Source organism: Rhinopithecus roxellana, chromosome 5 (genome assembly GCF_007565055.1).
Source record: "Rhinopithecus roxellana isolate Shanxi Qingling chromosome 5, ASM756505v1, whole genome shotgun sequence".
In the NCBI taxonomy this organism is placed as follows: Eukaryota; Metazoa; Chordata; class Mammalia; order Primates; family Cercopithecidae; genus Rhinopithecus; species Rhinopithecus roxellana.
In genome coordinates this window covers 132,123,232-132,137,865 of record NC_044553.1, presented here as the reverse complement: position 1 = coordinate 132,137,865, position 14,634 = coordinate 132,123,232, and the positions used below count along the sequence as shown (strand labels likewise).

Here is a 14,634-nt window from a genome sequence, read left to right as displayed (position 1 = left end):
GTGCCACTGCACTCCAGCTTGGGCAACAGAGGGAGATCCTGTCTCAAAAAAAAAAAGAAAAAAAGCCAAAAAAAAAGGGAATGTCTCTACATACTGCTACGGAGTGATCACCAAGGCATACTGTTAAATAAAAAAAGCAGGTGCAGGTCTATGTATATTGCATGCTACCTTTTATCTAAGAAAGATTTTATATATAATCTATATATGTAATTCCTTATATATAATCTCTCTATCGGCCGGGCGCGGTGGCTCAAGCCTGTAATCCCAGCACTTTGGGAGGCCGAGACGGGCGGATCATGAGGTCAGGAGATCGAGACCATCCTGGCTAATACGGTGAAACCCCGTCTCTACTAAAAAATACAAAAAACTAGCCGGGCGACGAGGTGGGCGCCTGTAGTCCCAGCTACTCGGGAGGCTGAGACAGGAGAATGGCGTGAACCCGGGAGGCGGAGCTTGCAGTGAGCTGAGATCCGGCCACTGCACTCCAGCCTGGGCGGCAGAGCAAGACTCCGTCTCAAAAAAAAAAAAAAAAAAAAAATCTCTCTATCTATCTATCTATCTATCTATCTATATATGTTTATGACTTTTTTTTAGCTTTTCCGATAAGGAAACAATTTCTTTAGCAACTTTTTTTTAAAGAGAGGATAAAACACAAAAGAAATAAAATGGTTTTCTACAGGGAGAAGGAGAAGATAGTGTGGAAAAGACATGGATAGGAGTTGGATTTCTCAGCACTTTGGGAGGCTGAGGCGGGCGGATCAAGAGGTCAGGAGATCGAGACCATCCTGGCTAACACAGTGAAACCCCATCTCTACTAAAAATACAAAAAATTAGCCAGGCATGGTGGCGGGCGCCTATAGTCCCCAGCTACTCGGGAGGCTGAGGCAGGAAAATGGAGTGAACCCGATAGGCGGCGCTTGCAGTGAGCAGAGATCGTGCCACTGCACTCCAGCCTGGGTGACATGAGACTCCATCTAAAAAAAAAGGAAAAAAAAAAAGAAGTTGGATTTCTCAGCATATAACTTGTTTTACAGACTTTAGAACCATGTAAATATTTTACATAATTTTATAGGCAAAACTAATTTTTTAAAAAGCAACCTCTAAGTCAGGTGTGGTGGTTATGCCTGTAGTCTCAGCTACTCAGGAGGTTGAGGCAAGGAGAACTGCTTGAGGTCAGAAGTTGAAGACCAGCCTGGTCAATATAGAAAAACTCCCATCTCTAAAAACATTAAATAAATACAGTAAAATGAAAAAAAAAAAGCAACCTCTAAAAATCAAAAGCAAAATGTGTTGCTGAGTTGGTGGAATAACCTCATAGAAAAGAATTTCAAATGGCTCTTAAACCTTGCAATTTTATCATAGATCCTTATTGGTATACATCCTAAGGGAGAAAAATGCCCCCCAAAATCTTAAACTGTTTTCAGTAATTTATTTTTGGTGGTAATATTAGTATTCTGAGATTGATATATTGGGGTTTAAGCAACTAGGTAATTACATTGGTATCATTAAGAAGAAGGACTTAGGCCGGGCGCGGTGGCTCAAGCCTGTAATCCCAGCACTTTGGGAGGCCGAGACGGGCGGATCACGAGGTCAGGAGATCGAGACCATCCTGGCTAACACAATGAAACCCCGTCTCTACTAAAATACAAAAAAAACTAGCCGGGCGAGGTGGCAGGCGCCTGTAGTCCCAGCTACTCGGGAGGCTGAGGCAGGAGAATGGCGTGAACCTGGGAGGCGGAGCTTGCAGTGAGCTGAGATCTGGCCACTACACTCCAGCCTGGGCAACAGAGCGAGACTCTGTCTCAAAAAAAAAAAAAAAAAAAAAAAAAAAGAAGAAGGACTTTTGTCAAGGGATAACGGAGACACAGATAAAGTTAAGTAAAAATTCTATATTCCTGCATCTAAACTGAAAGTACTAGTATGGAGTTATGACCTCTTTTAATATTTAAAAAAAGTGCATTTCCTAGCTCCATCCACTGAAAAGCACTAGAAACAATAACAAATTCAGTATCAGGAAGCAATCTTAATATTATATGTTTTTTTACAATAGCTTTTTTTTTTTTGAGATGAAGTTTCACTCTTCCCACCCAGGCTGGAGTGCAATGGTGCAATCTCAGCTCACTGCAACCTCTGCCTCTGGGGTTCAAGCGATTCTCCTGTCTCAGCCTCCCAAGTAGCTGGGATTATAAGCGTGCACCACCATGCCTGGCTAATTTTTAAATTTTTAGTAGAGATAGGGTTTCATCATGTTGGCCAGGCTGATCTCGAACTCCTGACCTCAGGTGATCTGCCGCCTTGGCGTCCCAAAGTGTTGGGATTACAGGTATGAGTCATCATGCCCAGCCGTGTTTTTGAATTTCTATACAATCAAGCTTTAAGGTCATTAGGCTGCCCAGAGAACTTACTCACTCACTGTCATTGGGTCTTAAATACCTAAGCTTGCCAGAAACCTGACCATCCAGTAAGTGGAGTATTAGTACACATAGATAACTCACCAATTTATCCTTCTCCTCTTGGGCTTTTTCCTTTGTTTCATTTAATTGCTGTTTCAGTTTTTCAATCTGTGGAAAATCAAAATACAAGGTTGGGAAGATAGAGAAACTGCTCTATGTCTATCTTTATTAAGTGGACTAGTTTCAAACAATACTAAAACCAATATGGCAAAAAAGGTGAGTGAGACGGAAAGAGAAGAAGAGGGGACAGGAAATTTCCCATACCTTCAACCTGCTATTGCCAGTTTCTAAAACCTGGCTATCATCAGAAGTACCTGGGCAACTTTTTTTTGTTTTTGTGGTTAAAAATAAAAGCAACATTAAATTTACCATCTTAACCATTTTAAACATATAGCTCAGTAGTGTTAAGTATATTCATGTTGTTGTGCAATAAATCTCTAGAACTTTTCATCTTACAAAACTAAAACTATACCAAATAAATCCTAATTTCCCCTTACCTCTCCCCAGCACTTGGCAACCATCCTCTACTTTCTGTTTCTATAATTTTGACTACTTTGGATACTTCATGAGTAGAATCATACATTATTTGCCCTTTGGTGACTGGCTTATTTCATTAAGCATAATGTCCTTGAGGTTCATTCATGTCATAGGATGTGACAGGATTTCCTTTAAGGCGCATAATATTGCACCACATGCATACACCTTTTCCTTATCCATTCACCCATCGATGGATAATTTGGGTTGCTTCCACCTCTTGGCTATTGTGAATAGTGCTGCAATGAATATGGGCATGCGAATATCTCTTCAAGATCCTGCTCTGGGATGGGCGTGGTGGTTCATGCCTGTAATCCCAGCAATTTGGGAGGCTGAGGTGGGTGGATTGCTTGAGCTCAGAGTTTGAGACCAGCATGGGCAACATGGCAAAATCCCATCTCTACAAAGAAATATAAACATTAGCCAGGTGTGGTGGTGAGCACCTGTAATCCCAGCTAGAGCCTGGGGGGAGAAGGTTGCAGTGGGCCAAGATCATGCCACTGCACTCCACTCTGCATGACAGAGTGAGATCCTGTCTCAACAACAAAATTCCTGCTTTGAATTGTTTTGGATATATTAAATATACCCAGAAGTGAGATTGGTATTTCTATTTTTAATCTTTTGAGGAACTTCCATACTGTTTTCCACAATGGCTACAACATTGTACAGTCCCACCACCAGTGCACAAGCGTTCTAACACCTCCACGTCCTTGCCAACACTTATTTTGTTTTTTGGCAGTAGCCATTCTAATTGGTATGAGGTGCTATCTTGTTGTCGTTTTTATTTACATTTCTCTTATCTGGGTAACTTTTTTTTTTGGAATCTCTCTGTCGTCCAGGCTAGAGTGGAGTGGCACAATCTCAGCTCAATGCAACCTCTGTCTCCTAGGTTCAAGTGATTCTTTTGCCTCAGCCTCCCGAGTAGCTGGGACTACAGGCGCATGCCACCATACCTAGCTAATTTTTGTAGTTTTAATAGAGACAGGGTTTCATCATATGGCCAGGCTGGTCTTGAACTCCTGACCTCGTGATCTGCCTGCCTTGGCCTCCCAAAGTGCTAGGATTACAGGCATGAGCCACTGTGCCCAGCCTTATCTGGGTAACTTTTTTAGAAAAAAGTTTCTTTTGGCCGGGCGCGGTGGCTCAAGCCTGTAATCCCAGCACTTTGGGAGGCCGAGACGGGCGGATCACAAGGTCAGGAGATCGAGACCACCCTGGCTAACACAGTGAAACCCCGTCTCTACAAAAAAAAATACAAAAAACTAGCCGGGCGTGGTGGCGGGCTCCTGTAGTCCCAGCTACTCGGGAGGCTGAGGCAGAAGAATGGCGTAAACCTGGGAAGCGGAGCTTGCAGTGAGCTGAGATCCGGCCACTGCACTCCAGCCTGGGCGACAGAGCGAGACTCCGTCCCAAAAAAAAAAAAAAAAAAGAAAAAGAAAAAAGTTTCTTTTTACTTTCTTTTCTTTTCTTTTTTTTTTTTTTTTTGAGACAGGAGTTCTACTCTTGTTGCCCAGGCTGGAGTGCAATGGCATGATCTCAGCTCACTGCAATCTCCACCTCTGGGGTTCAAGCAATTCTCCTCCTCAGCCTCCCCAGTAGCTGGGATTACAAGCATGTGCCACCCCAGGCCTGGCTAATTTTGTATTTTTAGTAGGGAGGAGGTTTCTCCATGTTGGTCAGGCTGGTCTCGAACTCCAGACCTCAGGTGATCCACCCGCCTCGGCCTCCCAAAGTGCTGGGATTATGGGCATGAGCCACTGTGTCTGACCCAAAAAGTTTTTTTTTTTGAGACGGAGTCTCACTCTGTCGCCCAGGCTGGAGTGCAGTGGCCGGATCTCAGTTCACTGCAAGCTCCGCCTCCCGGGTTCCCGCCATTCTCCTGCCTCAGCTTCCCGAGTAGCTGGGACTACAGGCGCCCACCACCTCGTCTGGCTAGATTTTTGTAATTTTTAGTAGAGACGGGGTTTCACCGTGTTAGCCAGGATGGTCTCGATCTCCTGACCTCGTGATCCGCCCGTCTCGGCCTCCCAAAGTGCTGGGATTACAGGCTTGAGCCACCGCGCCCGGCCAAAAAGTTTTTTTTTTTTTATAATTTTTTTTTTTCTTGCTCTGTCGCCCAGGCTGGAGTGCAGTGGTGCAATTTCGGCTCACTGCAACCTCTGCCTCCTGGGTTCACGCCATTTTCCTGCCTCAGCCTCCTGAGTAGCTGGGACTATAGGTGCTCGCCACTATGCCCGGCTAATTTTTTGTATTCTTTAGTAGAGACGGGGTTTCACTGTGTTAGCCAGGATGGTCTCGATCTCCTGACCCCGTAATCCGCCCGCCTTGGCCTCCTAAAGTGCTGGGATTACAGGCGTGAGCCACCGCGCCCGGCCTAAAAATAATTTTAAAAAATAGAGATGGAGTCAGCCGGGCGTGGCGGCTCAAGCTTGTAATCCCAGCACTTTGGGAGGCCGAGATAGGTGGATCACCTGAGGTCAGGCGTTCAAGACCAGCCTGGCCAACATGGTGAAACCCTGTTTCTACAAAAAATACAAAACTTAGTTGGGTGTGGTGGCGCACGCCTGTAATCCCAGCTACTCGGGAGGCAGAGGCAGGAGAATCGCTTGAACACGGGAGGCGGAGGTTGCAGTGAGACAAGATCACGTCATTGCACTCCTGCCTGGGTGACAGAGCAAGTCTCCGTCTCAAAAAAGAAAAAAAAAGGCCGGGCGCGGTGGCTCAAGCCTGTAATCCCAGCACTTTGGGAGGCCGAGACGGGCGGATCACAAGGTCAGGAGATCGAGACCACCCTGGCTAATACGGTGAAACCCCGTCTCTACTAAAGAATACAAAAAACTAGCCGGGCGACGAGGCGGGCGCCTGTAGTCCCAGCTACTTGGGAGGCTGAGGCAGGAGAATGGCATAAACCCGGGAGGCAGAGCTTGCAGTGAGCTGAGATCCGGCCACTGCACTCCAGCCTGGGCGACAGAGCCAGACTCCGTCTCAAAAAAAAAAAAAAAAAGATGGAGTCTTGCCCTGTTGCTCAGGCTGGTCTCAAAGTCATGGGCTTAAGTGATCCTCCTGCCTTGGTCTCCCAAAGTGCTGGGATTATAGGCATGAGCCATAGTGCCTAGCCAAGACAAGTTTCAAGAAGAGTACAAAATATTACCATACTATTCACTCATATACATTAATGTTGCCACCTTTGTTTTCCCTCTCTCTGTCTCTGTGTATGTGTGTGTGTGTGTGTATTTTTAGTGGTAAAGGGTAATGTCAATTTCAAGATGACCTTTTACCCCTAAAGACTTCATTATCTATTTCCTTATTTCTTTTTCTTTCTTTTTTTTTTGAAACAGAGTCTTGCTCTGTCACCCCGGCTGGAGTGCAGCAGCGCAATCTTGGCTTACTGCAACCTCTGCCTCCCGGGCTCACGTAATTTTCCTGCCTCAGCCTCCCAAGTAGCTGGGACTACAGGCATGCGCCACCACGCTTGGCTAATTTTTTGTATTTTTTGTAGAGATGGGGTTTCACCATGTTGGCCCGGCTGGTCTCGAACTTCTGACCTCAGGTGATCCACCAGCCTCAGCCTCCCAAAGTGCTGAGATTACAGGCGTGAGCCACCATGCCTGGCCATTCAGTATCTATTTTTGAAGAAAAAGGGCATTCCCTTTTAAAAGCACTATAAAATTATAGGCCGGGCGCGGTGGCTCAAGCCTGTAATCCCAGCACTTTGGGAGGCCGAGACGGGCGGATCACGAGGTCAGGAGATCGAGACCATCCTGGCTAATACGGTGAAACCCCGTCTCTACTAAAAAATACAAAAAACTAGCCGGGCAACGAGGCGGGCGCCTGTAGTCCCAGCTACTCGGGAGGCTGAGACAGGAGAATGGCGTGAACCCGGGAGGCGGAGCTTGCAGTGAGCTGAGATCCGGCCACTGCACTCCAGCCTGGGCGGCAGAGCAAGACTCCGTCTCAAAAAAAAAAAAAAAAAAAAAAAAAAAAAAGCACTATAAAATTATAAAGATGAGGAAGTTTAACATTAATATAGTATTATGTAATATATACTCTATATTTAAATTCTGCTATAATTATCCCAATAATGTCCTTTATTACAATTTTGTATTTTTCTTATCTAGGATACAACCCTTGATCATGCATCGCATTTAGCTGTCATGTGTCTTAGTCCCCTTTAATCTGGAACAGTTTCTCAGTCTTTGTTTTTAAATTGACTTTTTAAAAAGGACATTGGCCAGGGTTGGGCTTGGCTGATACTTCTTCATGAGTAGATTCAGGTTGTCCATTTTTGGTAGGCTATATATAGTACCAAGTGATGATGTATCCTTTTCAGTACATCACATCATTAGTGTGTACTGATTGATGCTAATTTTAACCAGTTGGTTAAGGTTGTGTCTGCCCACTTTCTCCACCTAAAAGTTATTATTTTTTCTTTTGCGATTATTAAGTAATTTGTGAGAAGATCTTTTGAGACTATGCAATTATCCTCCTCATTAAACTTTCATCCACTAGGTTTTAGCATCCATTGATGATTCTTGACTGATTCAGTTATTACTATGATGCCAAAGGGTGATTTTTCTAACTCCATCTCTCCTTGGAAATTTATTAATTGGCATTCTATGGCAAAAAAAAAAAAAAAAAAAAAAAAAGTCGGGTAAGGTGGCTCATGGCTGTAATCCCAACACTTTGGGAGGCCGAGACAGGTGAATCACCTGAAGTCAGGAGTTCAAGACCAACCTGGCCAGCATGGTGAAACTCTGTCTCTACTACAAATACAAAAATTAGCCAGGCATGGTGGTGGTGCACCTGTAATCCCAGCTACTCAGAAGGCTGAGGCAGGAGAATCCTTTGAACCCAGTGGAGGTTGCAGTGAGCCAAGATCGCACCACTGCACTCCAGCCTGGGTGACAGAGCGAGATTCCATCAGGAAAAAAAAAAAAAAAAAAGGCTTCCTTTCTCCCTTATTAATGTATGTATTTATTAGTAGTATACACGTGTGGATTTTTATTTCATTCAATAAGTTATAATCTATTACTGTCATTATTTATTAGGTTACTGCAAAAGCATTGCAGTTTTTGCCATTCTTTTCTTTTTTTTCTTTTTGAGACAGAGTCTCACTCTGTCCCCAAGGGTGGAGTGCAGTGGCGCGATCTCAGCTCACTGCAACCTCCACCTCCTGGGTTCAATCGATTCTCCTGTCTCAGTTTCCTGAGTAGCTGGATTATAGGCACGCACCACCCGACTAATTTTTGTATTTTTAGTACAGACAGGGTTTCGCCATGTTGGCCAGGCTGGTCTTGAACTCCTGACCTCAGGTGATCTGCCCGTCTCGGCCTCCCAAAGTGCTGGGATTACAGGCATGAGCCACTGCACCCAGCCATTTTTGCTATTCTTTTTTTTTTTTTTTAAGCTTTCTTAGAAATTGTATTGGTCCTGGAGAAAGGGAGGCAAGCAGCCCCTGCCTCCCGCTCAGAGTGCCCCCAGCCCTGTTTCCGGTTGCCATTGATGGGGAGGTTCACGTGCTCAGGGGAGGCCAGGAAAGCCTTGAGCTTGGGCCGGGCACTGAGTCGCGCCACATAGGCCGAGAGCAAGGGGAACGCATCCAGGCAGCCGGGGGCCAGGACCTCATGGATCAGCAGCAAGTCCAGCAGGTTGTAGTCAGCGAAGGAGATCTGGTCTCCCACAATGAAGGTCTTGCCTCCCTGGTTCTGGGACAGCAGGGTCTCAAAAGGCTTCAGTTGCCCGGGCAATGCCTTCACATAGTCATCCTTGCCCGCCTCGTAGTTGGTGTAGATGAGGGAGAGGTATTTGCAGCGGAGGTCCTCCACGCCATCATTCACCATGTCCACCAGGGCTGCCTCCCGCTGGTCCTTCCCATAGAGCCCAAGAGTGCGGCCCAGGTGACGCAGGAAGGTATTGGATTGGTACAGGGTGAGGTCTCCGTCCTGGAACTTGGGGAGCTGCCCATACAGGCAGGAGGCTTTGAGAGAGCCCTCTTGCCAGGTCTCCATTGTTACCACCTCCTCCTTCCAGCTCTGGCCCTGGTCTGCCAGCAGCATGCGCAGGGCCGCGCAGCGGCCTCGAACTGGGAAGTAGACCACGGTGTAGGGCGGCATGGTGGCACACGCGGCGGCGGCGGCGGCGGCGACGAAACTCCAGCCATTTTTGCTATTCTTTATCAGGTTGGTGCAAAAGTAATTGTGGTTTTTGACCATTCTTTTAATTCTTTTAATGCACCAACCTAATATTTTGATTGTCCCAGATTTGGCCAATGGCAGCCCCTTCAAACAAGGCCATGTCCTTTAAAATGTTTTATTTTATTTTCTGGCACAATTACATATTCCACACTCTTTTTTTTTTTTTTTTAGATGGAGTTTCACTCTTGTTGCCCAGGCTGGAGTGCAATGGTGTGATCTTGGCTCACTGCAACCTCTGCCTCCCGTGTTCAAATGATTCTCCTGCCTCAGCCTCCTGAATAGCTGGAGTTACAGGTGCCTGCCACCACACCTGGCTAACTTATATTTTTAGTAGAGATGGGGTTTCATCATGTTGGCCAGGCTGGTCTCAAACTGCTGACCTCAGTAATCCACCCGCCTTGGCCTCCCAAAGTGCTGGGATTACGGGCCAGCCTCTTTTTTTTTTTTTTTTTGAGACAGAATCTCACTCTGTTACCCAGGCTTGACTGCAGTGGCACAGTCTTGGCTCACTGCAACCTCTGCCTCCTGGGTTCAAGCGATTCTTGTGCCTCAACCTCCCAAGCAGCTGGGACTACAGGCACGCGCCACCATGCCTAGCTAATTTTTTGTAGAGAGAGCTAATTTTCTAGTAGAGATGGAGTTTCACCATGTTGGCCAGGCTGGTATCGACCTCCTGGCCTCATGTGATGCACCCCGGTCAGCCTCCCAAAGTGCTGGGATTACAGGCGTGGGCCACCATGAACAGCCCAGCCTCATCTTTTATATTCCCTGCTCCAGTCCTGAAATCAACCATTTCTCCAAGGAATGCTGGTTTTAGAAGGGAATATGAGTAGCTTTTTAAACTAAAGACTTGTTGACATGGTTGTTGACACAAGTGAGATACTGTGTACAATGTTTTAGACCACCTTAAGAAAAAATCTAGATATTCTAAAAAACAAACTGGGACAATCCTAAATCACATAAAACAGGTGTGACACTTAATGAGATTATTTTGTGATTAATTCAGTACAGCATTAAATTCTCTTAAGGGGAATCTCCTAATTTTGTTCACAGTAAAATAGTTTTCAAAACACATCTCATTTCTAATAGTTCTATAATTAACATAAGACTATAAACAGTTTAAACAAAGTTTAACATAATAACATCTTTCTAGTATATAGCAAAATGAGTATCAAAACTATGGGAAAGCTAGTTAATGAGGATATATTTAGTCTACTTTGTTTCTTTCTCCCAAGGTTGTTTCTTTTGGTTTAATGGCAATCCATGATTACAAAAATTACCCATTTGTTACTGCCAGATGCTGCCCTTTGATATAATGAGGCAGATGAGAATCAGAAAATGCAAGTGATACTGATATAGACCAATACAAACGAGCTATTACAAGCCACAAAACAAAGTATCTAAGTAATGCATTTGGAAATTATTTCTATGGCTGACTAAACAACTTACTTTAGAATAATACTTTATAGAGGGCAATTTAATAATACCTACTATTAAAAGAGTAATTTTAAAAATAAAAATTGGCCAGGTTTTGTGGCTCATACGTGTAATCCCAACACTTTGGGAGGGTGAGGGGCGCGGATCACTCGAGGCCAGGAGTTACAGATCAGCCTGGCCCACAACATGCCAAAACCCCGTCCTTACTAAAAATACAAAAAATAAATAAAATAAAGATAGAAATTGCTGGACCAGGTGCTATCGCTCACACCTGTAATCTCAGCACTTTGGGAGGCTGAGTTGGGAGGATTGCTTAAGCCCAGGAGTTCGAGGCTAGCCTGAGTGACATGGCGAAATCCTGTCTCTGTAAAAACTACAAAAAATCAGCCAGGCATGGTGGCTCATGCTTGCAATCCCAGCACTTTGGGAGGCCAATGTGGGTGGATCACTTGAGCTCCGGAGTTCAAGACCAGCCTGGGCAACATGGCAAAACCCTGTCTCTACCAAAAATACAAAAAATTAGCCAGGCATGGAGGTGCGTGCCTGCAGTCTCGGCTGCTTGGGAGATGGAGGCAGGAGGATCATCTGAGCCCACAGGTCGATCCTGTGGTGAGCCATGATCACACCACTGCACTCCAGACCAGGCAATAGAGTGAGCCCCTGTCTCAAAAATAATAATAAAATAATAATGAGACAGAGTTTTGCTCTGTTGCCCAGGCTGGACTGCTGTGACATGACCATGGCTCACTGCAGCTTCAACCTCCTGGGCTTAAGTGATGCTCCCACCTTAGCCTCCTGAGTAGCTGGGACTACAGATGCACACTGCCATGCCTGGCTATTTTTTTATTTTGTGTAGAGACTGGGTCTTGCGTTGTTCCCCAGGCTGGTCCTGAACTCCTAGGCTAAGTTATCCTCCAGTTCGGCCTCCCAAAGTGTTGGCATTATAGGCACGAACTACCACACCCAGCCTGAATTTCTACTTTTAACATCCACTAGGGGTGTGACTTTGGGCAAGTTACCTGTCCTTTCTGAGAGTCAATTTCTTCATCTGTAACATGGAAATAACAATATTATAGCTACACGGGGTTATTAAAATAATAGGAGGTTAGTAAAATAATCAGAGAGGTAAAGCACCCAGTATAGTACATTGTAGTGGCTCCAAAATGTTAGTTCCCTTCCTTTTTTCTTTTTCTTTTTTCTTTTCTTTTCTTTTTTTTTTTTTTTGAGATGGAGTCTCACTGTGTCGCCCAGGCTGGAGTACAGTGGTATGATCTCAGCTCACTGCAATCTCTGCCTCCCGGGTTCAAGCAATTCTCCTGCCTCAGCCTCCCGAGTGGCTGGGACTACAGGCACATGCAGCCATGCCCGGTTAATTTTTGTATTTTAGTAGGGACGGGGTTTCACCGTGCTGCCCAGGCTGGTTGCGAACTCCTGGGCTCAGGCAATTTGCCCACCTCAGCCTCCCAAAGTGCTGGGATTATAGGCGTGAGCCACTGCGCCCGGCCTCCCTTTTTCTTCCAAATATAAAATGATAGCTTTACTCTCAACACTTTAATAAGGTACAATAAGATACAAGATTCAACTTGCTGGGTTCAGAACATTATCACAGATTACCAGTGAACGGCTTTACAAATTTTTAAAACTAAAAATTAGCATCAAAAAATATATAGATCACATACCATGCTCTTGTCCTTAAAATAAAGTGGATCATAATGTTCCCCTACGATCATCAATCTCTGTTTGCTTCAGAGAAGAAAACATGGAACAAGGATTGAAAATAAGAGAGCCAATAACAGTAAAACCATTCTGAAAAAGTGTCTTGCTTCAAGGAGGGTAAAGGTCAATTGAAATGTCTTAACTATATGTTAAGATTTCAAGGAATTAAAAATCTTTGAAATATATAACCACATCAGTATCACCACAGAGGTAGTTAATGAGGCCGAGGAGGTTTTCTACCTACCTACCATATTATCTTTCTCCTGATCCTGCTTCTTTAGGTAACTTAATACTGACATTATGTCTTTCTCCATTTTACATTGCTTTTTCTTTAAGTCCTCATTACTTTTTGCCAGTGTCCGTGAAGTATCACGATACTCAATCCTAGAGAGTTCTGTGACTTCCAACCTAGCCTCCCAAAGGGAGGCATTGGCCTTGGCTCTGTCCACCACAGATTCATCTGTTTTTATTAACTTCCTGCATGGGAAGAGGACATTGACAGTATATGACTATTTATACAACTCTAATATGCAGACAGTATATAACTCTACTATATTACTATTAAATTTTTCTCTTTTTAAATTTGTTTTGCTTGGCATTGCCTGGCACACATGAGAAAACATTGTTGGATGAATAAGTTAACAAGAAATACATATTCACATTTGAAAAACGAAAAAAAAATACATATTCACTCGTATTCACGTAAGAGAATTAAGTAAGTGCCTCTTCCTGGAAGAGGCGAGCCCCGGAGCATAACTCGAAAAGAGTGGAAAAACAAAGGGAAAAGACAGGATAAACCAAACTCATTTCATAAAGCTTTCATATCTTTTTTTTTTTTTTTTTTTGAGACAGGGCCTGGCTCCATCACCATGCTGGAGTGCAGAAGCACGATCTCGGCTCCCCACAACCCCTGCCTCCTGGGCTCAAGCCATCCACCCACCTCAGCCTCCCAAGTGGCTGGAACCACAGGCTTACGCAACTATGCCCAGCTAATTTTTGTATTTTTCATAGAAATAGGTTTTCGCCATGTTGCCCAGGCTGGTCTTGAACTTCTGGGCTCGAGTGATCCTCCTACCTCAGCCTCCCAAAGTGCTGAGATTACAGGTGTGAGCCACTGTGCCTGGACAGTTTTTATATCTTTTCATTTACTTATTTGATTCTCCCATTTTTTTTTTTTTTTTTTAATAAAGATGGGGTCTCACTATGTTGCCTAGGCTGGTCTCCAACTCCTGGGCTCAAGTATCCTCCCACCTCAGCCTCTTATTGTGCTGAGATTACAGGTGTGAACCAGTGCCCTGGCCTGATTCTCCTGTAGTTAAGCTATCTTTTCTATTCCTACTCACTCAGTGCTGGACTTTGGTTCTCTCCACTGCAAACCCATTATCTCCGTTCGTTTTCTGCATGAGTATACCCATTGGTAGTGTAACTATAATCTCCCACCCACTTCGCCCTCCACTTTTGAGTTTTTTTGTTTTTGTTTTGTTTTGTTTTTGGCTAGGTCTTGGACAAAAAGTCAAGTCACTAGGACAAATATGTTAAATACTTTATCAGCTGGTGCCACGGTTCACCGGACTTTTTTTTTTTTTTTTTTTTGAGACAAGCTCTTGCTCTGTCATCCAGGATGTAGTGTAGTAGCAACACACAGCTCACTGCAGCCTCGACCTCCCAGGCCCAGACAATCCTCCACTTCAACCTCCTGAGTAACTGTGACTACAGGCATGAGTTAGCATGCCCAACTAATTTTTAACAAAACTTTTTGTAGAGACAGGGTCTTCCTATGTTGTTCAGGCTGGTCTTGAACTCCTGGGCTCAAGTGATCTTCCCCTACTCAGCCTCCCAAAGTGCTGGGCATGAGCCATCATGCCCCGCCCACCAGGTTTTAAGGATGCCTGAGAAACCATAATCATTTATATAGAGGTGGAGAGGAAAAAGGAGGGATTCGAAGATTAAAGTGGTAAAGGAAGAGGTTTTTCTAAATATTTATCGTATGAGCATTAACAAAACACTACTCCTTATATATAGTAGGTACCATGATATACAAATACGTACATAATATTTAAGAATATTTCGGCCGGGCGCGGTGGCTCAAGCCTGTAATCCCAGCACTTTGGGAGGCCGAGACGGGCGGATCACGAGGTCAGGAGATCGAGACCATCCTGGCTAACATGGTGAAACCCTGTCTCTACTAAAAAAAAAAAAAAAAAAAAAAAGAATATTTCACCTGTATTTGAATTCTAAATATTTTCACACATGTGTATATGTGGACCTTTCTATGCTGCCACCCTCCACATCCACTTTCC

At 44.5% G+C, this 14,634-nt stretch overlaps 1 protein-coding gene and 1 pseudogene across 5 annotated transcripts in view; both read right to left on the bottom strand.

Moving 5' to 3' along the window:
• The window catches only part of BBOF1 (basal body orientation factor 1), a 50,642-nt gene that overhangs the window by 34,364 nt on the left and 1,644 nt on the right, over positions 1-14,634 (bottom strand). The window contains exons 2-3 of one of the 4 annotated variants that reach the window (XM_030930887.1): positions 12,583-12,811; positions 2,496-2,561 (exon numbers count right to left, since the gene is read on the bottom strand). In XM_030930887.1, the coding sequence (XP_030786747.1) occupies positions 2,496-2,561; positions 12,583-12,811 (295 nt within the window). Of the gene's footprint in view, positions 1-2,495; positions 2,562-12,582; positions 12,812-14,634 lie in introns of those variants that run through there. The other 3 variants (XM_030930885.1, XM_030930883.1, XM_030930886.1) reach the window with 3 other exon arrangements.
• Positions 8,381-9,135, bottom strand: LOC104677561 (annotated as a pseudogene). Its single transcript, XR_750067.2, has one exon. The product of XR_750067.2 is annotated as a glutathione S-transferase P pseudogene (transcript).